Source organism: Nilaparvata lugens, chromosome 14 (assembly GCF_014356525.2).
Source record: "Nilaparvata lugens isolate BPH chromosome 14, ASM1435652v1, whole genome shotgun sequence".
NCBI lineage: Eukaryota > Metazoa > Arthropoda > Insecta > Hemiptera > Delphacidae > Nilaparvata > Nilaparvata lugens.
In genome coordinates this window covers 20,154,013-20,177,863 of record NC_052517.1, presented here as the reverse complement: position 1 = coordinate 20,177,863, position 23,851 = coordinate 20,154,013, and the positions used below count along the sequence as shown (strand labels likewise).

Genomic DNA, 23,851 nt, shown 5'->3' with positions numbered 1-23,851 from the left:
TGGGTTCTACACTCTTCACCTCAGTAGATGCCACACTTGACAACACTGTGGATTCTACACTTTTCAAGCTTGCAGCAGATGCCACACTTGGCAACACTGGAGATTCTACACTTTTCAACCCTGGAGATGACATATTTGCCAAACCTGTAGATGTCACACTAGGCAACCCTTTGGATGCTACAATTTTCAACCATGTAGTTGTTCCACTTGACAATACTGTAGATTCCTCACTTTTAAACTCTGTAGATTTCTCACTTTTCATCCAATCAGATCCTACACTTTTCAACCCTGAAGAGTCATCACTTTTTAACACTGTAGATCTCTCATTTTTCATCTCTGTGGATGCCACACTTGGCAACACTGTAGATCCTTCACTTTTCATCCCTGTAGATGCCACACTTGGCAACCCTGCTGATCCTTCACTTTTCAACCCTGTAGATGCCACACTTGGCAACACTGTAGATACCTCACTTTTCAACCGTGTAGATGCCACACTTGGCAACCCTGCAGATTCCTCACTTTTCAACCCTGTAGATGCCACATTTGGCAATACTGTAGATGTAACCCTTGGTAGCACAGCAGTTGATAACACTGTTTGAGGCAATGTTGCATGGTTGCCAATTTTCCTAACCTTTGCTGGAGATGGTTCAGTGCTGGATGCAAGTTGAGGGAAGACTCTTCTATAAGTTATGATGGGTTCAGCCAATGGTGGTGGCCTTAGGTCAATACCCAATATTTGAATTGGTTCAGCAGGTGGTGGGGACATTCTCTGATCTTGAACTGGATAATCTGTTGGCAGATTGCAGAGAGACGGCTCCAGCACAGAGGGTGCCAATGACATTGTGGATGTGATCAACAGATCAGATTCATCATTGTCCTGACTGAAACTGATTGGGTCATTATTGCACATTTCCCGCTCATTAATTGCACCAGGGCTGGACACTGCAATCCTACCCTGTCTTGATTCAGGGATATTTGGTGAATTTCTATATGAAGGAACAAGGCTACCAGCTTGGCTTGAATCAGAGATATTTGGGAAAGTTCTAGCAGTAGGAACAAGCCTACCAGCTTTGCTTGAATCAGGGAAATTTTGGAAAGTTCTAGCTGTAGGAACAAGGCTACCAACTTGTCTAGAATCAGGCATATCTGGGGATATTTTAGCTGTAGGAACAAGGCTACCAGCTTGTCTAGAATCAGGCATACCTGGAAATATTTTGGCTCTGGGAACAATGCTACCAGCCTGTATAGAATCAGGGATATTTGGGAAAGTTCTATCTGAAGGAAAAATGCTACCAGCTTGTCTAGAATCAGGAATATTTGGGAAAGTTCTATCTGAAGGAACAATGCTACCAGCTTGTCTAGAATCAGGAATATTTGGGAAAGTTCTATCTGAAGGAACAATGCTACCAGCTGGTCTAGAATCAGGAATGTCTGGGGATATTTTAGCTGTGGGGACAATGCTACCAGCCTGTCTAGAATCAGGGATATATCGGATTGTTGTGAATTTAGGAAAGAATTTGTCAACTGCATGCAGTCTTTCATTAGAAGCAATTTCCCTTTCTGGTACAATTTCCCTTGCTTTTGCCAGATGACCTGTTGAACTGTTTTGGGAAGTAGCTACAGTTGGTGACAGTGCTGGCACTTTCGAACTGCTTTGAACTGCTGCAGTGCTGCCAACTTTCAAACTGTTTTGAAACTTTTCTGCACCACCCACAATCACCTTTTTGCCATCTGCAGACAACACTGCCTGTATACCACATTTGCTTGTAACTGTTTTCGGCAGCTTTGGTTGTGCAACATCTTCTTTGAAGAGGTGTGAGGCTGGTGCACAGTAGATTGATGGCACCTGTTGTTGTTTAGATGTCTCAACAGTTGTTGGCAAATTGTAATTGTTGCTTGTAACTGTTGTCAGCAACTTTGGTTGTGCAACATCTTCTTTGAAGAGATGTGAGGCTGGTGCACAGTAGATTGATGGCACCTGTTGTTGTTTAGATGTCTCAACAGTTGTTGGCAAATTGTAATTGTTTACATAGATAGATTTCTCACCAGAGTTCTGAATGCTAGTGATCACTTCAGAGGAAACATTGGTGCTGTTGTTGACAATTAGCATAACAGATGATCCACCATTGCCCATCATCATGTCAGGTTTTGAAGGCAATGAAATGGTGTGGATGATCTGATTTTGAGGTTCTGTTGACCTAATAACCTGTTGGTACTGAGTTCGGGAGCAACCAGAGTTGCTAGCTACCACATATTCTTTCTGAATTTGAGTATCTACAGGCGGTTGACACCTGATGACCTGTCTGTATTGAGCTGGGTTGTTTTGCTGGTCGAAATCCATATCCATTGACGATCTTTCTTGCAGGATGTTGACAATTCTTGGACTTGCATTCATTTGCTGTTGATTAGTGGTATATGTCGCACTGCTTGTATAGGCACAGCTTCCGACAACTGGTTCATTGCAACTAATGTGTTGGTACCTTCCATGTATCTTACCTGCATATTTGGGACATTTATGACACCTTCCATGCATCTTCCCTGCATATTTGAAACATTGTTGGCATTTTCCATATATATCCCCTGCATATTTGGGCCAATGTTTACATTTTCCAAGTATCTACCCTCCAAATATGGAACATCAACAATGCACATTCGGTTTTCCTCATCCCTGCTTTCAGGCACTAGAGTTTCACTTGCTATGTTTGGACGTTTTGTTATAAAAGCACCACCTTTCCCTAATATTCCTATTCTTCTTGTGCAAGGGTCCATTCTTTTCTGCCTTTCTACCATACCTCCAGGGTTTGCTATTGCAGGGTCTTGAGTTGTCTGCAAAAGTTCTTTTCCAAGAACTTTTATCCACCCTGGATTCTCCATTGAAGTTCTTTGCTGACAATCAACTACAGGATTCAAAGCATCTCCAGGTTTCTGCACCAGACCATTCTCAGAGAGTGCTATTCCCCTGGGATTTCCTATCAAAGAGTCTCCAGCTTCCCACAAAAGTTCTCTTCTAAGAATACTTGTTCCTCCAGGGTCCCTAATTAGAGGCTCCTTAGTTTGCTGCATCACACTATTTCTCAGAAGTGCCAACCCCATGGGATTTCCTATCAAAGGGTCGCCATTTACCTGCAGAAGTTCTTTTCCAAGAACCTTTACTCCCCCGATTGAGGGTTCTGTGGCCTCCTTCACAACACCATCATATCCTCCATAACCACTTCCTCCAGGACCAATCTGTCCAGGAATCCCCAGAGAGTCTCCAGTATTCTGCATTTGTTTATTGCGTCTACGTCTCCGTCTTCTTGAGCCGCTTTTCCACACCAAGTGAGTCTCTGTTGATGGCTCATGATTCCCGCCATTTTCTACCCCAACCCTATCACTCAACACTGCCATATACCTAAAACTGTCGCTGGTCAACTGTTGCTCCATTACTTTGTAGGACACATCCGAATGTGTTGAGTGCAAATGTTGAAAGAACAACTCCTCTGACCAGAGCTCATGGAAACAGATCAGACAGTCGTAGATGGGCATATGGTCCACATGAACCTGGTGCTTATGATCAGTTAGCTCCTTTGCAGACTCATAGCTCCGGCCACACTCCATGCACTTGTACCGGATGGAAAATTCTTCTCCATGCCAACTCAGATGGATGCTCAGTCCGTTTTTGGAGGCAAAACTGCAAAAGGAAGCAAGGTTATGCCACTGACTTCTTCACAATACAAAATATAACCAGAGTTACGACAGTCTCATGACACTCAAAACCAATCCAGTTCAAGGCAGTCTCATCACAATAGAAATTACCAAGTAGAGACTGGTGTAGTCATATGACAATCTAAATCAATCAGGGTTACAGCAATCTCAACATGATCAGTTTCCAACAGAAGTTAGCTTTCCAAAAACAAGCTTCATATCAATCAAGCATTGACATGCAATTTGTTATCTGAGGGTGATGCCCTCATGAGCTCTCGGCTTGTGCATGAGAATTTCCAACAGGTTAGCTTTCCAAACACAAGCTTTACATCTATCAAGTATCTACATGCAATTAGTTATCTGAGGGTGATGCCCTCATGAGCTCTAGGCTTGTGCATGAGAATTTCCAACAGGTTAGCTTTCCAAACACAAGCTTTACATCTATCAAGTATCTACATGCAATTAGTTATCTGAGGGTGATGCCCTCATGAGCTCTAGGCTAGTGCATGAGTAATTTCCAACAGGTTAGCTTTCCAAACACAAGTTTTATATCTATCAAGTATCTACATCCAATTTGTTATCTGAGGATGATGCCCTCATGAGCTCTAGGCTTGTGCATGAGTAATTCCCAACAGGTTAGCTTTCCAAACACAAGCTTTGAATCAATCATCATCTACATGCGATTTTTTATCTGAGGGTGATGCCCTCATGAGCTATAGGCTTGTGCATGAGTAATTTCCAACAGGTTAGCTTTCAAAACAAAAGTTTTACATCTATCAAGTATCTACATGCAATTTGTTATCTGAGGGTGATGCTCAAATGAGCTCTAGGCTTGTGCATGACTAAAGAGGGAAATGATGAGTTGGGCTCTAAAACAACAGAATGGAATTCTGAGGGTGATGCCCACAGACGCTCTAGACTTGTGCAAGGGATAGGATGGTGGGACCATAGAGAAAAGATAGCACAAGAAGACATGCCATGGTTTGTAGAATTCATTCAAAGTTTGGAAGTTTTGTATCAAATTATGGGATTGTGTATCAACTTGAAATGATAATGTATCATATTGTGTTGATACTGTATCATATTGTGGTGATACTGTATCATTTATGGTGATATGCCATGGTGAAGGACCGTTATGTTGCAAATGTGAGTGTTAACTGAAGCCGATAGTCCTAGTAGTTGTTTTTGGTGAAGCTATGTGACGCTGGTAGTCTCTCATACTGTGCCCTTCCTACACTCCCAACAACACACTAACAATAGACAGTAGTCGACATTAATCGAAGAAGAAATTTGGAACTCTAACAACAACAACACAGCCTCACAGCTGTGATGACACAACAATGTAGAATAACTACAGATGGAAATTACTGGGATATTGCATAAATTCAAAACGCCAATGAATTAATATTTGGATTTTCGTTTAATAATAATTAATTATGTAGAAAGACTGTGCATGGCATGCATGATCTACAGTTAGTGACCAGCCTTAAACGTCATATTAAAATTGTTTAGAAATTATAGTGGGAAAAGCCGACACCATAACAGAAACCGAATGAATAAATCACTATAGTGATACCATAGAGAAACAATAGCATAAGTAGATATCCCATGGTATAGGGCGTTTATGTCGCAACTTATACTGTTATCTCAAGCTGATAGTCCACGTAGTTCTTTCCCATGAAGCTCTATGACGCTGCTACTCTCTCATATTGTGCCGTTAATACACTCTTACCCGGTCAAAACAGTAGAAATCGACAATAATCAACAGTAATCGGCTTGAGATAACAGTAGAAGTTGCGACATAAACGATCTATACCATGGGGTATCTACTTACGCTATTGTTTCTCTATGGTGTTACTCACTAGCTTCACGTTATAATGACAGTGGAGAAAAACGTTGCCGATCCTCTGTCTTGTCAATGCCTTCTACAGACGGTAGCTGATACAGGTTTATTAATGAAATATTAACTGTTCATTCTCGTTTAAGATATAATCAATTATATCTTATTAAACAAGAACATATACTTTACAATAATTTAATAATGAATTTTCATGGTTGAGATGAAATATTTTGCTGATTAATTTAGTAATACTACATTGTTAAAAGACTATCTGGCAACAGAACAAAGAGAGGGAAAGCGCTATCCGCTTTGTGGAATGATAGACAAGGATAGCAATACATTGCTAATCAATACTGCCATTATAACGTGGACCTCACTATAGAACAAGAACAACCACAACATGATACAGTATCAACACAATATGATACAGTATCATCTCAACTTGATGCACATCACTATGATTTGATACATTCGCTATCTGCTTTGTGGAATGATAGACAAGGATAGCAATACATTGCTAATCAATACTGCCATTATAACGTGGACCTCACTATTTATGGTTATTCACACATCATATTAGAATGTCATGAAGGAATTATAGTAGGAAAAAACGACACAACAGAGAAACACAATGAATTATGTTGGAAAAATGTCGGGAAAAATTGGAAAATAAGGTATTCTCACCTTTTTCTACACTTGTTGCAGGGGAATTTCAAATCCGGTAAAGCTCGTGATGGTTGGTGCTGCTTCTTCCTCTTCTGCAAATAATTCATAGGGAAAAAAATTATTTATTTATTCACACATCAATTCACAATTCAATTCAAGCTAATAGCTACCCGTGCACCGCAATGGTCAAATAAAAATTTGAAAACTTGACCCAAAGAAACCTTGAAGAATTTATAATAGGCCTATAACTATCCTCGGTTAATTGAGAATCTATATGCAAAATGTCAAGTTAATCAGTTGAGTAGTTGAGTCATTCGTGAATTTCATATCACCTACGTGTATAAGCTAGTTCTTTCCTTTATTGCCCGAACGAAGTGAGGTCTAAGATTCAAGTCGACGGTTTGGCATTTCTCTTAATGTTTATATGTTGCGCATTTACGGCGAAACGCGGTAATAGATTTTCATGAAATTTGACAGGTATGTTCCTTTTTTAATTGCGCGTCGACGTATATACAAGGTTTTGGAAATTTTGCATATCAAGGATAATATGAAAGGAAAAAGGAGCCTCCTTCATAAGCCAATATTAGAGTAAAAATCAGACTATAGAATTATTCATCATAAATCAGCTGACAAGTGATTACACAGATGTGTGGAGAAGCCAGTCTATTGCTGTATTTCCATAAGGTCTATAGTTTCAATCAGGTACTCTTGTGGATGAGAATACTGCGTGAGGTCTACTGTTCACAGAACTACTAGTTATAGTATAGATGAACACATATACAGTGGGATTAACTTTAAAATGGTAACATTCTCTATAAAACAAAACCAATGCCTTCTATTCAACTCAATTAATGCTGCCAGTCAGCTGACTCGATGCCACTATAGTGAAATCATACAGAAAAGATGGCATAAGAAGATATGTCATATTTTTTGAGAATTCATTCAAAGTTTCCGAGTTTTGTATCAAATTATGTGTTGTGTATCCGATCTGGCAACTTTGTGCAGCTAGAAAAGGATAGCGCTATCTGCTTTGTGGAATGACAGACACGGATAGCAACACCAATGTTGATCAGATGCTGCCATCATAATGTGGACTTCTCACTATGGAACAAGAACAACCACAACATGATACAGTATCAACACAATATGATACAGTATCATCTCAACATGATACACAACACTATGATTTGATACATTCGCTATCTGCTTTGTGGAATGATAGACGAGGATAGCAACACCAATGTCAATCAGATGCTGCCATCATAATGTGGACTTCACTATGGAACAAGAACAACCACAACATGATACAGTATCAACACAATATGATACAGTATCATCTCAACTTGATACACAACACTATGATTTGATACATTCGCTATCTGCTTTGTGGAATGATAGACGAGGATAGCAACACCAATGTCAATCAGATGCTGCCATCATAATGTGGACTTCACTATGGAACAAGAACAACCACAACATGATACAGTATCAACACAATATGATACAGTATCATCTCAACTTGATACACACACTATGATTTGATACATTCGCTATCTGCTTTGTGGAATGATAGACGAGGATAGCAACACCAATGTCAATCAGATGCTGCCATCATAATGTGGACTTCACTATGGAACAAGAACAACCCAACATGATACAGTATCAACACAATATGATACAGTATCATCTCACCTTTTTCTACACTTGTTGCAGGGGAATTTCAAATCCGGTAAAGCTTGTGATGGTTGGTGCTGCTTCTTCCTCTTCCTCTTCTGCAAATAATTTATTGGAAAAAAATTATTTATTTATTCACAACTCATACTAAAATTTAAGCTAATAGCTACCCGTGCACCGCAATGGTCCAATAAAAATTTGACAAACTGAAAACTTGACCCAAAGAAACCTTGAAGAATTTATAATAGGCCTATAACTCTATCCTCGGTTAATTGAGAATCTATATGCAAAATGTCAAGTTAATCAGTTGAGTAGTTGAGACGTGATGATGCGTCATTCGTGAATTTCATATCACCTACGTGTACAAGCTAGTTCTTTCCTTTATCGACCGAGCGAAGTGAGGTCTAAGATTCAAGTCGACGGTTTGGCATTTCTCTTAATGTTTATATGTTGCGCATTTACGGCGAAACGCGGTAATAGATTTTCATGAAATTTGACAGGTATGTTCCTTTTTTAATTGCGCGTCGACGTATATACAAGGTTTTTGGAAATTTTGCATTTCAAGGATAATATAAAAGGAAAAAGGAGCCTCCTTCATAAGCCAATATTAGAGTAAAAATCAGATTATAGAATTATTCATCATAAATCAGCTGACAAGTGATTACACAGATGTGTGGAGAAGCCAGTCTATTGCTGTATTTCCATAAGGTCTATAGTTTCAATCAGGTACTCTTGTGGATGAGAATACTGCGTGAGGTCTACTGTTCACAGAACTACTAGTTATAGTATAGATGAACACAATATACAGTGGGATTAACTTTAAAATGGTAACATTCTCTATAAAACAAAACCAATGCCTTCTATATTCAACTAATGCTGCCAGTCAGCTGACTCGATGCCACTATAGTGAAATCATACAGAAAAGATGGCATAAGAAGATATGTCATATTTTTTTAGAATTCATTCAAAGTTTGCGAGTTTTGTATCAAATTATGTGTTGTGTATCCGATCTGGCAACTTTGTGCAGCTAGAAAAGGATAGCGCTATCTGCTTTGTGGAATGATAGACGAGGATAGCAACACCAATGTTAATCAGATGCTGCCATCATAATGTGGACTTCACTATGGAACAAGAACAACCACAACATGATACAGTATCAACACATATGATACAGTATCATCTCAACTTGATACACAACACTATGATTTGATACATTCGCTATCTGCTTTGTGGAATGATAGACGAGGATAGCAACACCAATGTCAATCAGATGCTGCCATCATAATGTGGACTTCACTATGGAACAAGAACAACCACAACATGATACAGTATCAACACAATATGATACAGTATCATCTCAACTTGATACACACACTATGATTTGATACATTCGCTATCTGCTTTGTGGAATGATAGACGAGGATAGCAACACCAATGTCAATCAGATGCTGCCATCATAATGTGGACTTCACTATGGAACAAGAACAACCACAACATGATACAGTATCAACACAATATGATACAGTATCATCTCAACTTGATACACAACACTATGATTTGATACATTCGCTATCTGCTTTGTGGAATGATAGACGAGGATAGCAACACCAATGTCAATCAGATGCTGCCATCATAATGTGGACTTCACTATGAAACAAGAACAACCACAACATGATACAGTATCAACACAATATGATACAGTATCATCTCAACTTGATACACAACACTATGATTTGATACATTCGCTATCTGCTTTGTGGAATGATAGACGAGGATAGCAACACCAATGTTAATCAGATGCTGCCATCATAATGTGGACTTCACTACGGAACAAGAACAACCACAACATGATACAGTATCAACACAATATGATACAGTATCATCTCAACTTGATACACAACACTATGATTTGATACATTCGCTATCTGCTTTGTGGAATGATAGACGAGGATAGCAACACCAATGTCAATCAGATGCTGCCATCATAATGTGGACTTCTCACTATGGAACAAGAACAACCACAACATGATACAGTATCAACACAATATGATACAGTATCATCTCAACATGATACACAACACTATGATTTGATACATTCGCTATCTGCTTTGTGGAATGATAGACAAGGATAGCAACACCAATGTTAATCAGATGCTGCCATCATAATGTGGACTTCACTATGGAACAAGAACAACCACAACATGATACAGTATCAACACAATATGATACAGTATCATCTCAACTTGATACACAACACTATGATTTGATACATTCGCTATCTGCTTTGTGGAATGATAGACAAGGATAGCAACACCAATGTAACAATGTTAATCAAATACTGACATTATAACGTGGACCTTATTTAAAATTATATCGTGCCATTATATCGAATTGGTAAAGTCTATGGGTGCATGGGGATGAGAAAATACTCAGTGCCGGTTGCACAAAAGCTGGTTAAATTTTATACATGATTAATCCTATGAGAACCAATCAGAGAAGCGATCTTATCAAAAAGGCCTTCTCTGATTGGTTCTCGTGAAATTAACCACGGTTAAAATTTAACCGGCTTTTGTGCCTCAATCATTCAAATTACCTTCGGACTATTTTCGTGCGGCTCACTCAAACAGACGACCATTTTAGTGCTCTTTTTTCTATTATTTTTTCCAGTTGTTTTTGACGCTAATTCAGCTGACTCGGATGGCACCAGTTTGAAGTGGTTGAATTCACCATTTACATTTTTATCATCGCTTCGAGTTCTATCGACAATGTCTAACCTCTGAAACAATTGCAATATACAAGTTGAAATAAAATCTGGTGTGGCGCACTCACACAACTTTCCTTGCCGTTATGAAAATTGATCATTTGACGCTAGTGTTCCCGCGCATCTCAAGTCTACTATTCAAAGATTTGAGCCAGCTGGTGACAGGGCAATAACGCTGGAGACACACATGAGGTCTGCTATCTCTTCATAGTGAATGATTTAATAGAATCAACAATAATTTGCAATTGAATAATCACATTTTCTCGAATTTAAAGCTTATTTTCAATTTTAGGTGAAAATGTTACTGAACATTAATTGTAGAGATTTTCATGCTCAATCTACTCCACTTGATTTTTTTCGTTTCAATTATATCTGAAGCCTGATAATTGGGAATCTATCTGCATTGATGGGGCGAAGCTCCTGAAATTTTTACAGATATGGGACTTGTGGCAGTTGATAGAGCTTATCGATGACTATTTAAGGTATAACTTTGATCAAAATCGTTGGAGCCGTTTTCGAGAAAATCGCGAAAAACCCTGTTTTTGACAACATTTTTGCCATTTTAGCCGCCATCTTGAATGGCATTTGATCGAAATTGTTCGTGTCGGATCCTTATATTGTAAGGATCTCAAGTTCCAAATTTCGAGTCATTCCGTTAATTGGGAGATGAGATATCGTGTACAGAGACGCACATACACTCATACACACACACACACACACACACCACACACACACACACACACACACATACAGACCAATACCCAAAAATCATGTTTTTGGACTCAGGGGACCTTGAAACGTATAGAAAACTTGAAATTGGGGTACCTTAATTTTTTTCGGAAAGCAATACTTTCCTTACCTATGGTAGTAGGGCAAGGAAAGTAAAAAGTAGCTGGCAGCAGAACAATTACAACATAGATTAACAAACAATATTGGGGCACCGAGCTTCGCTCGTTATTTATTTATTGACTTTTGATAAACCGAACACAATTCTTTAAAATGATTGGGGAAGGACTAACACGCACAGCCCAAAACTGTTTCTTCCCGAATCCTATACTATTAAACGACCAATTTCTGTTTATATGTTTGGATGTTCAATCAATTTCTGTTTATATGTTTTGATGTTCAATCAATTTCTGTTTATATGTTTGGATGTTTATATGTTTGTATTTCACCGGATCTCGAAAACGGCTCGAACAATTCTCACGAAATTCAGAGCATAGTAGGTTTATAATATGGATATTCGATTGCACTAGGTCTCATCCCTGGAAAAACTCTCTGAAGGACATTAAGAGGATAATTATTATTCATCCTTGGAAGAACAGATTTCGTCTTTTGTCGATAACAGAAGATGCGTGTGCCTGTGTGGGAGATTGATTGATTGATTGAGTACTTTATTTATGTAGATTACAATATATACTGGCTTATACACTTATATACAATAGCTTACAATACAGCAAAATTATAGATGAATTTACATAATATAGACTAAGAAAATAATTATTGAACTGTATATGATATGAAAAAGTAATTTGTAATATAATAACTATAGATATTATATTGTTATGCATCTACATAAATTGGCGGAGCTTTGGACATATCAATGTCCATTCTTCGGAAAGAATATTAAAAATATCCTCCCCACTAACTCTCTACCAAAAGAGAAAGAGAGAGAATTATTACCAGCTGTGTAATCATAATCAATCAGCGAGAAATTCTATCTAGCTAGACAATTTAATCGACTTGATCAACATAATCTGATTTGTTAACATGATAATCCTCCTGAACTAGAGTATATGATAATTTTCAAAGTTGATCATTATTTGACAATTTTTAGTGATTATTGAGTGTTAATTTATTATTCAATTTGGTTTGTAAATAATTTTAAATTAGAACTTTTTTGTTTTCAAATGTTTGAACAGAAAATTGAACCTGAATTCAAGTGTATGGAACATAACCTACTTTCTGGACCATTTATAGTGTATAAATCAAAATTCGGGAAAGAAGCAGTTTTGGGCTGTGCCTGTTTGTCCTTCCCCAATCATTTTGAAGAATTGTGCTCTGTTTATCAATAAATAAATAACGAGCGAAGCTCGGGGACCGATATTTTTGATTTATACACTATAAATAGTCCAGAAAGTAAGTTATGTTCCATACACTTGAATTCAGGTTCAAATTTCTGTTCAAACATTTGAAAACAAAAGAGTTCTAATTTAAATTATTTACAAACCAAATTGAATAACGAAATAACACTCACTAATCACTTAAAATTGTCAAATAATGATCAACTTGAAAATTATGATATTAGACACAGTCCACAGTCAGTGGCAAAATGGAGAGACTTGGCAACGTTTTTCTTCTATCTTTCTCCACTGCCATTATAACGTGGACCTCACTATAGGACTATCGGCTTCAGTTAACAGTCACATTTGCAACATAAAGGTCCTTCACCAATGATACAGTATCGAGACAATATGATACAGTATCATCTCAACAGTCACATTTGCAACATAAAGGTCCTTCACCATGGCATAAATCACAATAAATGATACAGTATCGAGACAATATGATACAGTATCATCTCAACAGTCACATTTGCAACATGAACGCCCTATACCATATCTTCTCTTATGCTATCTTTTCTCTATATGGTAATTACTGCATAGTTAAGAATGAATGGCTAACTAATTGACTTACCTTGTCTAGTTCTGTGATGTCTTTTTGAATCGACTGTTTCAAGTTCTTGTGTTTTTTCTCAACAGACTCTGCCAATAGATCACTAAGAGTAAATCCTTTATTGCGTGTATCTGCCTCATCATTATCATCATCGGATATGTCAATCACATCCTGAAAACAAAAATAATTTCAAAAGAAAGCTGACAAGAATTATTCATATCACAGAAGTCCTATTATAATGTGAACACTGCCTTGAAAACTAATGATAATATTTTAGTGTGAAAGAATAAATATTCAAATAAATTTGCATTGAAAAAACCTGAGGGGTGAAAGAAAGGAGACAGGGCCGCAGAAAGCAATGGATGAACAGGTAGAAGTTGTAGTGACCCTTCAGTGGTCGCCTATTGTTTCGACATTTTCGTGGTCTATTGTTAAGGATTTCACTCCGAGGAATAAATTGGTGGCCCAGTCCGATTACTTAAAGGCATTTTCAGCTGTAAACCAGTGGTAGCCTACAGTGATTGGATAAACACACACATTACTATACATTATAAGTACAAATTTAGTCAAACTAAGAACGTAATATTTTTTATATTTTTATAAAGATTACGTTCTTTTATACTTATCCTTACGTCCTATCATATTCAGTGTACATGATGAGACTATAGTTATTTGTGCAACTAGTGCGCAAAGTGACAGTTTGCTGCACCGAAAGAAACGTTTACGCCCGAGCCGTAGGCGAGGGCGGAATGGTTTGTTGAGTGCAGCAGAGGAACTTTGCGCACGTATTTCACATTAAGTTTTTCCTACAGTCACATTTGCAACATAAAGGTCCTTCACCATGGCATAAATCACAATAAATGATACAGTATCGAGACAATATGATACAGTATCATCTCAACAGTCACATTTGCAACATAAAGGTCCTTCACCATGGCATAAATCACAATAATGATACAGTATCGAGACAATATGATACAGTATCATCTCAACAGTCACATTTGCAACATAAGGTCCTTCACCATGGCATAAATCACAATAAATGATACAGTATCGAGACAATATGATACAGTATCATCTCAACAGTCACATTTGCAACATAAAGGTCCTTCACCATGGCATAAATCACAATAAATGATACAGTATCGAGACAATATGATACAGTATCATCTCAACAGTCACATTTGCAACATAAAGGTCCTTCACCATGGCATAAATCACAATAAATGATACAGTATCGAGACAATATGATACAGTATCATCTCAACAGTCACATTTGCAACATAAAGGTCCTTCACCATGGCATAAATCACAATAAATGATACAGTATCGAGACAATATGATACAGTATCATCTCAACAGTCACATTTGCAACATAAAGGTCCTTCACCATGGCATAAATCACAATAAATGATACAGTATCGAGACAATATGATACAGTATCATCTCAACAGTCACATTTGCAACATAAAGGTCCTTCACCATGGCATAAATCACAATAAATGATACAGTATCGAGACAATATGATACAGTATCATCTCAACAGTCACATTTGCAACATAAAGGTCCTTCACCATGGCATAAATCACAATAAATGATACAGTATCGAGACAATATGATACAGTATCATCTCAACAGTCACATTTGCAACATGAACGCCCTATACCATATCTTCTCTTATGCTATCTCTTCTCTATATGGTAATTACTGCATAGTTAAGAATGAATGGCTAACTAATTGACTTACCTTGTCTAGTTCTGTGATGTCTTTTTGAATCGACTGTTTCAAGTTCTTTGGTTTTTTCTCAACAGACTCTGCCAATAGATCATTAAGAGTAAATCCTTTATTGCGTGTATCTGCCTCATCATTATCATCATCGGATATGTCAATCACATCCTGAAAGCAACAATAATTTCAAAACAAAGCTGACAAGAATTATTCATATCATAGAGGTCCTATTATAATGTGAACACTGCCTTGAAAACTAATGATAATATTTTAGTGTGAAAGAATAAATATTCAAATAAATTTGCATTGAAAAAACCTGAGGGGTAAAAGAAAGGAGACAGGGCCGCCGAAAGCAATCGATGAACAGGTAGAGGTTCTAGTGACCCTTCAGTGGTCGCCTATTGTTTCGACATTTTCGTGGTCTATTGTTAAGGATTCCACTCCGAGGAATAAATTGGTGGCCCAGTCTGATTACTTAAAGGCATTTTCAGCAGTAAACCAGTGGTAGCCTACATTGATTGGATAGACACACACATTACTATCGATTATAAGTACAAATTTAGTCAAACTAAGAACGTATTATCTATATAATAAGAGAGAGTAGGGTTGTGTTTGTTCGTGTGTTCGTTTGTTCGCATCAAAACATGTCAACTTGTGGATTGCATACCGGAAAAACGGGAATGATTTAGATCTCCTAATTTTGAACATAGATTCTAAAAATATCAATCTCGTGCACCTGGAAGCTCAAATTTCAATTTTCCTTCTAGATTTTTCAGAATTAATGTTCAAACTTCATTAATAGTACATACAATTTCATAAAAAATCACCAAATCATATGGTCGGAATTAAGAAAATTCATTATATTAAAGGACTGGATTATACACGTATACAGGTGTAAAGTAGTATAGGAAAATTATTATGTTTGACGCATCATCACGTCTGAACTACTGGACTGATTAACTTGAAATTTTGCATATAGATTCTTGCTTAACCGAGGATGGTTATAAACCTATTTTAAATTCTTCAATATTTGATTACATCAAGTTTTCAGTTTGTCAAGTTTTCAATTATTTGTCATGCTTTCACTTGTTGTAAGGAAGCAGCAGAACATTTCTCTTAAAAGGGAAATTAGAAGATAGGGGTTTGGGGATCCTTTTCGAATGATAAAAACAGGTTTTCCGTCGCACCCAAATTTTTTCCACCATTTTGAATACAAGTTCTTTTTTTAATTGAAAGGTAGTCATATGATACATGATTCCGATACAGGGTTTCCCGAGAAAAGGTATGGTGAAAACCGCACATCGATATCTCAAACCTTTCAAAATTTATTCTCATTCATTTCCTTTATTATAGTATAGAAGCTGATAGATAAATGGATGATATATCCATCTATCTATCATCTTCTATACTATAATAGAGGAAAGAACTGGCTTAAAGACGTACACACACGTGTAGAGGATAGGAAAATTATGTTTGACGCATCATCACGTCTGAACTACTGGACTGATTTACTTGAAATGCTGCTTATAAATTCTTAATCAACCGAGGATTCTTATAGGCCTATTTTCAATTCTTCTGGATTTCATTACGTCAAGTTTTAAAATAGATCCTTGCGAAGCACGGGTTACCTGCTAGTTTTTTATATTTTTAAAAAGATTACGTTCTTTTATACTTATCCTTACGTCCTATCATATTCAGTGTATATGATGAGACCGAATACATTATATAGACAGATCATCAGCTGATGAATAGCGCACGAGGTGTGTAACCACGAATTGTATGTAACTCAAGTCAGTCTGTATACAGCTTGTGAGCAAGTTGAGTTTCATCAAAATGAACAATTAGAAATAATTGAATAACAAGTACTTGAACACTGATCTAAATGCAATAATAAAGTAAGAATACAAGTAACAGGTAAGGTGGAAAGTAATAGATGAGTCCCTACCAGCTAAGACTGCCTTCAAGAAAGCAGACGGGGCCACTCCGGCCACTAATGAGGGTAATGAAGCGGATTCAGAGGACAGTAGAGTGTGATAGTCCACAGTTGGAGGATGAACCTTTTTGGAACAATAGCCCAGTGTACAGGTAGCGCGGCCCCGTCTCCTTTCTTTAACCCAAACTGAGTTATATATAATGCATATGCATTCATAGGACATGGTCAATAATAATTTTACACTCAATTTCTTTAAATACAAATAGACTCAAGTAAGTTTTGGAGCCACTGACAAGCCTCTTCTCCAGCAGCATTTACTTCAGTCAGACCTCCATGATATGAGTGTTGTGGACACTCACATATCATTAACATTAACAAATGAATTAATGAATGAAATAAATATCATGTGTTTCATTGATTGAATTTGACCACAGGGTCAGAGGTGTATCCCCCCCCATGCTTTCGTCAGCTTAGCACACCTACCCACCTGCGTCCTCAACCAACAACTGAATTGAAATATATTTTTCCTACAGATGGGTACCCTGAAAAGTGACCATTTCTGCACTGATTGCAGGCCACAAAGAATCACTTTCCGCAGCAAAATCAAAATTAAGTTGGTAACAGTGACTGTGGGTCTAGCACGTTATAAGATTCTTGAGGTGGTGGACAACAGTGGATGACAGCCGCCCCCCCCCGCCATTCAAACACACAACATACTACATTCTATTTAAAATAAATTAAGGTTTTTATTAATAACAGCATCACAAACACAAACATTTGATGCATTTCAGGCAATTTCACCCATAATTACCCACTTTTCATATTCAATGGTAACTGTGGGAAAAATTTAATGTGAAATACGTGCGCAAAGTTCCTCTGCTGCACTCAACAAACCAAACGTAAACGTTTCTTTCGGTGCAGCAAACTGTCACTTTGCGCACTAGTTGCACAAATAACTATTTCCTACAGTTACCTTGAAAAGTGGCCATTCCTGCACTGATTACAAAACGCAAAGAATCACTTTTCCGCTCTAGTGCAGGAAAATTCTTTTCTGCACTCCAGATTTGCAACATGGCAACGCAAAATACTTAGTAGGTTATATGGAGCAACAGTGCAGCAAAATCAAAATAAAGTTGGTAACTGTGGTATAGTGTTGTGGTGCACGTTATAATAATATGAAGGCAGTGGATGACAGCGACAGCCACCACATTCAGCACACAGCCGCCTTCATTCATTTACTACTACATTATTCAATTTGACAATAAATTAAGGTTTTTATTAATAATAAAATTACACAGAAAAACATTTGATAGATTTCAGGGAATTTTCCCAATAATTACCCACTTTTCATATTCAATGGTAACTGTAGGAAAAATTTAATGTGAAATACGTGCGCAAAGTTCCTCTGCTGCACTCAACAAACCATTATTCGGTGCAGCTAACTGTCCCTTTGTGCACTAGTTGCACAAATAACTATTTTACTTACATTATTTTCGTTTGAAGGCTCTTTTGTTTTATCAACATTTTGTTCTCTTTCTTCTCCTCTATCCTCCTCCTCCTCCTTCTCTTCTACCGCTTCTTCCTCTTCTACGTTTTCCTCTTCCTCTTCTATGTTATCCTCTTCCTCTTCTTCTTCATCGTACTCTTCTTCAGACCACACATGTGTTGGAATGTCCAGTTCCTCCTGAAAATAGAATACATTTTTTTCTTATAATAGAACAAATAATTCACTAAAATTAGATTCACTTTAAACGATCAGCGTTATTATTATTATTATTATTGTAATTTGTTACGTGAAGCCACAAATCTGAGCAGAGCTCAAGTGGCATGTAACATGTCATGAACATTTTTCTATGCAAAGTGTATGCATCTGTATCAACTCAAAGTATGAAGGCACCACAACATTCCTCCATTGTATAGGGACACGCTTCCACAAGTACATTAGTAATTGAAGACAAGAAAAGCCTATGACTACCACATAACCGTATTCTTTCAGGTAGACAATTGAAGAGCTTCAGTCCCGAATAATATGGTCCTTTTTCCAAAAGTTATTATTGAAACCAGCATCACTGTTTCCCAATCAAGCAATTTAGATTTTATTCAACTGTAAACTGGAAGACTATAGTGAGGTCCACGTTATAATGGCAGTGTCTGATTATCAATGGTATGCTATCCTTGTCTATCATTCAACAAAACGAATAGCACTATCTCTTTCTCCTTTGCTCTGTTGCACAGATCGTCTTTTAACAATGTAGAATTAATAATAATTAATTAAAAAATATTTCATCTTCATCTTTATGAAATTATTAAGAAATATAATTTCTTGCTTAATAAAATACATTTGATTATTTTAAACGAGAATAGACAGTTAATATATATTACACTAGCCGTCAGGCTCGCTTCGCTCTCGATATCCGTCTAGCCAGTCCGTCTGGACCACCGACTGGATCGTCCAAGAATGAGATCAGCAGGCTCGCTTCGCTCGCCCGCATTTTTCATTTGAGCATTTTTATCAGACTAAACGTCTGGCTAAACGGATATGGCGAGCGAAGCGAGCCTGACGGCTAGTAACATAATATTCCCAGGATTGAAGTAGCAGTGCCCAATCAATTTTTCCGCGATAAATGCATTTAAATCTTCAACTTGGTGCCAACCTAACAAAGTCAACTCAACTTAATGCCAACCTGACAAAATTATTAATTTAGTTGCCAGTTAACAACTGTTTCGAAGAGGTACTCTATCTAGATTATAGTTCTATAGTAACATATGATATGGAAATTTCAATTATAATTAAGAGATTGGGAGAAGAAGAATATACATGCTAAAAGACGAACCTTAAACCCTTAAAGGGCCAACTGAACATACCTACCAAATTTGAACGTTTTTGGTCCGGTAGATTTTTAGTTATGCGAGTGAGTGAGTGAGTCAGTTAGATTAATAAACCTGTATTAGCTACCGTCTACAGAAGGCATTGACAGAGAATCGACAACGTTGTTCTCATATCTTTCTCTACTGCCATTATAACTTGGACCTCACTATAGGATAAAGGATGCATGTTTTTAGCTGCCCCACGAAGCCGACAAATTTAACAGCCGCCAGCCTCTGGACCGACCCTTGCGGGTTTCCTGAGCCTTGAGACGGAGGAAGAGTGAACCAAAGGGGTCCTGAGTTGCTACTACTACATAGGATAAAGAGAAAGCAATGCTACTTTATACTCTTTTGATACCGGTACTTATATAGCATGCATATAAGAGTATGCAGAGTATAACTTGAAGTAGTATGTAAATTGTTTTTTACGAACCTGTTTGAATTCAATGTCCTCATTTTCGAATTCATTGTTCAAAGATAGAGGATCGGTGATTTTGATAGCTTGAATTTCATCATCGAATTCCGAATCGCAAACCTGAAAGGAAAAATGAATAAATCCCGTTTCAATTAAAAACAAACTATGGATAAAATGTCGAAAAATTCCACCTGATTTTCAAAATTGTCAAACTATTGTTAACGTTTTACATTAAATTTGTTCAAAGGAAGAGTTTACTTTTTAACTTTTGGAATAATAACCTAACATGTAAATTAACTTAAAAATTGAGGTAGGGTACTTGATGCTCAAATTTTTAATTATCTTCCAACTAGAAAAAATGAATTCAATGTTAATCAGAAGTGATAAATAAAAAATAGATAATTAAATAATTTTGAAGGGAACATTCAGTGGCATTAGACAAAATACGGTACTGTTTAGATACTAAAAATAAACAAAATAAATTCTAGGTTATGATTTTTCAAGATTCTTGATTACAATTTTATTTGAAGGTACAAATTAGAAAAAAAACAAATAACTCCGAATTAGAAAATATGTATGTTTATTATTTTTTATATATTTTTATATAATTATTTGAATATTTATAAATAAATATTAATTCTAGTTGGTAGGGACATCTCTGAACACAAGACAAGCAAAGCGCAGAATACTTACAGAAACCATTTTCACACATGTTATTATTCACTCAAAGATTATAATTAACATTTTTCATAGTTTAAATAATTAGCAACAACTTAAAACAAGGAATTTCATGTTACTTATTAATTATAACCAAAACAACATGGAAGAAGACCACAATAACATTTTTAATTTGAAGAAAGATCACGTGATCACAATGGCAATTCCCTGTTAGCGTAGACGAGTCAAGTAGATGCATAGAGGTGCTTGGAGTGAAACATTGAGTTTCACGTTTTTGCCGCTAATGTCGCTATAGTGAGGTTCACGTTATAATGGTAAATTTTGATTATAGTGAGGTCCACGTTATAATGACAGAGGATAAAGATAGGAGAATAGCGATGCCGATTCTCTGCATTAATTAATTATATTTTATACACTGTCAAAAACATAATTGGCATCGTTGTGGACCTAAAAAAGGATAGTACCACCGGATTTGCCGAATGATAGACAAGGATAGCAAAACCAAAGTTGAACAAATACTGTCATTATAACGTGGACCTCACTATAGCAATCATGGTATTGCTATATTTGTATGTCATTCAATCAATCAATTCAATTCAATCAATCAATTTATTTCCAAATACAAAAAATATTTTTACAAACATAATAATCATTAAATTACAATAGTTTTTGGCGTGACTGGAAAAAGAAGCCTTGAGCTTCAGCCACGAGAAAAAAGCGGATAGCGCTATCTCTTTCTCGCTTTGCTCTGTTACCGGATCATCTTTTAACAATGTAGAATTATTAACTAACATTTTTCTCCACTGCCATTATAAAGTGGACCTCACTATATCTGTACCTTGCTAGTGTTTTTGAGTCAATTTTTTTAAATCAGTCTCATTCTGTTCAATCTAATTTTTAAAACTTATGCTTTATTTGAGTTTCTATTATATGAATAGTATATTGAGAAATTAGTTCAAGATTTTTAACAAATGATTTATCCCAACATTGATTCACCCACCACAGTTAATGAAGAAGCTATTCATTCTCGATTATAGAAATTCATTCTTCAGTCATAGAAAAACATAATTTCTCTACAAATAAAAAATAATTATTGATGATTTAAAACAATAGAACAGTTAATATTACATCATATATTCCGGTATCAGCTATCCTCTATAGAAGGCATTGACAAGGCAACGGATCAGCAATGGTTAGATCTCATATCTTTCTCCACTGCCATTATAACGTGGACCTCACTATACTTAAGGTGGGCTCCGAATCTATTTAAAGTCAAATACACTGATCGTTCAACAGGTATACAACGCACTCTCAGAGAAGCAGGAGGAGAATAAGAAGAAGAATGAGGAGGTGGCGGAGGTAGAGGAGAATGAGAAAGTGAGAAGGAGGAAGTGGATGAGAAGAAGGAGAGGAATAGGATGAGAACAGAGAGATTTCATTGAAAAGGGAAAGGAAAGAGCTGGCTTGTTATCTCAACAGAAAGAAAATGAGGAGGAAGAGGGAGAGGATGAGGAGGAGAAAGAGGGGTGATGAAGAAATAAAAGTAGGGGGTGCATCAGGTTGTGTAAGGTATATTCGAAATGAGTAGCGACACTTCTGTCCTTTGCTATTACTGTGATCATACTTTTTATTCTCCTTCTTCTTCATCATCATAATTTTTTTTCTTCTTCTACATCTTCTTCTTCTCCCTCTTCTTCTTCATCTTCTTCTTCGTCTTCTTCATCTTTATCTCGTCTTCGTCTTCAACGTTGAAAGGGTGGCAATCGATTTTTGTGTAACTACCCTCTTGCTAACATTCACTCACACTCTTTCTCTTTCACCCTCTAAGTCTCTCACACTTTCAAACACACTCTCTTATTTTCTCTCTCTCTCACTCTTTCTCTGTCTTCTCATCCTCCAAATCCCATTATTCTTTTTACCTTCACGCCAAACATATTTAAAAACAAAGTCTCTGTCACGTCTCTTATCTTTCAGACAGGTATCAACTTCTCTTCCACTACTCCTTCTTCTCCTTCATCTTCTTCTTCTTCTTCTTCTTCTTCTTCTTCTTCTTCTTCTTCTTCTTCTTCCTCTTCTTATTATTCTTCCTCTTCTTCTTCTTCTTCCTCTTCTTCTTCATCTTCTTCTTCTTCTTCTTCTTCTTCTTCTATTTTCCTCTCCACATCTTCAACCCTCTCTCCTACTTGCATTTTACCCCGTCAATTTTTTTTCTCTCCATTCTTTTCATCCTACTCCTCCTCTCACTCCTTTTCCCTCTCTTCCACCTCAGTTCAATAATTATTTTCTTAGTCTATATTATCTAAATTCATCTATAATTTTGCTGTATTGTATATAAGTGTATAAGCCAGTATATATTGTAATCTACATAAATAAAGTACTCAATCAATCAATCAATCAACCTCCTCCTCCTCTTCCTCCACCTCTCACACCTTCTTCCTCTTCTACTCCACATCTTCATTCTTCTCCAAACAAACAGAATTGGTGAAAAGGTTCTCTTTCCGTCGAGATAACAAGCTAGCTTCTTCCATTTCCCCTTCCACTAGAATTCCTTCTCACCCTTCTCCTCCTCTACCGCCTATTCCTCCTCCTCCTCCACCTGCACCTTCTCCTTCTACTCCTCCTCCTGCACCTGAACCTTCTCCTTCTACTCCTCTTCCTCCACCTCCTCCTCCTCCACAACCCATCATCATTTTCTTTCTGTCGAGATAACAAGTCAGCTTTTTCCATTTCCCCTTCCACTAGAATTCCTTCTCTCCCTTCTCCTCCTCTACCTCCTATTCCTCCTCCTATTCCTCCTCCTATTCCTCCTCCTCCTCCACCTCCTCATTTCCTCCCACTCCTCCCCCTCCACATTCTCCTTTCCTCCCACTCCTCTTCCTCCACCTCCTCCTCCACATCCCATCATCATTTTCTTTCTGTCGAGATAAC

General features: G+C 37.1%; 1 protein-coding gene across 6 annotated transcripts; it reads right to left on the bottom strand.

Moving 5' to 3' along the window:
* Positions 1 to 2,249: 2,249 nt before the first annotated feature.
* Positions 2,250 to 21,101, bottom strand: LOC120354220. 6 transcript variants are annotated; one of them, XM_039441010.1, is made up of 8 exons: positions 20,939 to 21,101; positions 20,264 to 20,365; positions 18,449 to 18,646; positions 15,048 to 15,197; positions 10,458 to 10,640; positions 7,883 to 7,962; positions 3,102 to 3,670; positions 2,250 to 2,969 (listed from the first exon to the last, which is right to left on the bottom strand). In XM_039441010.1, exons 1-8 carry the CDS (start codon positions 20,945 to 20,947, stop codon positions 2,392 to 2,394), a joined length of 1,869 nt encoding a protein of 622 aa, XP_039296944.1. In that variant the 5' UTR covers positions 20,948 to 21,101; the 3' UTR covers positions 2,250 to 2,391. The 6 variants fall into 6 exon arrangements, with proteins under 6 accessions (XP_039296944.1, XP_039296941.1, XP_039296940.1 ...); XM_039441007.1 differs by adding an exon at positions 6,209 to 6,277 and having other exon boundaries at positions 2,250 to 3,670; positions 7,952 to 7,962; XM_039441006.1 differs by having other exon boundaries at positions 2,250 to 3,670.
* Positions 21,102 to 23,851: the final 2,750 nt, after the last annotated feature.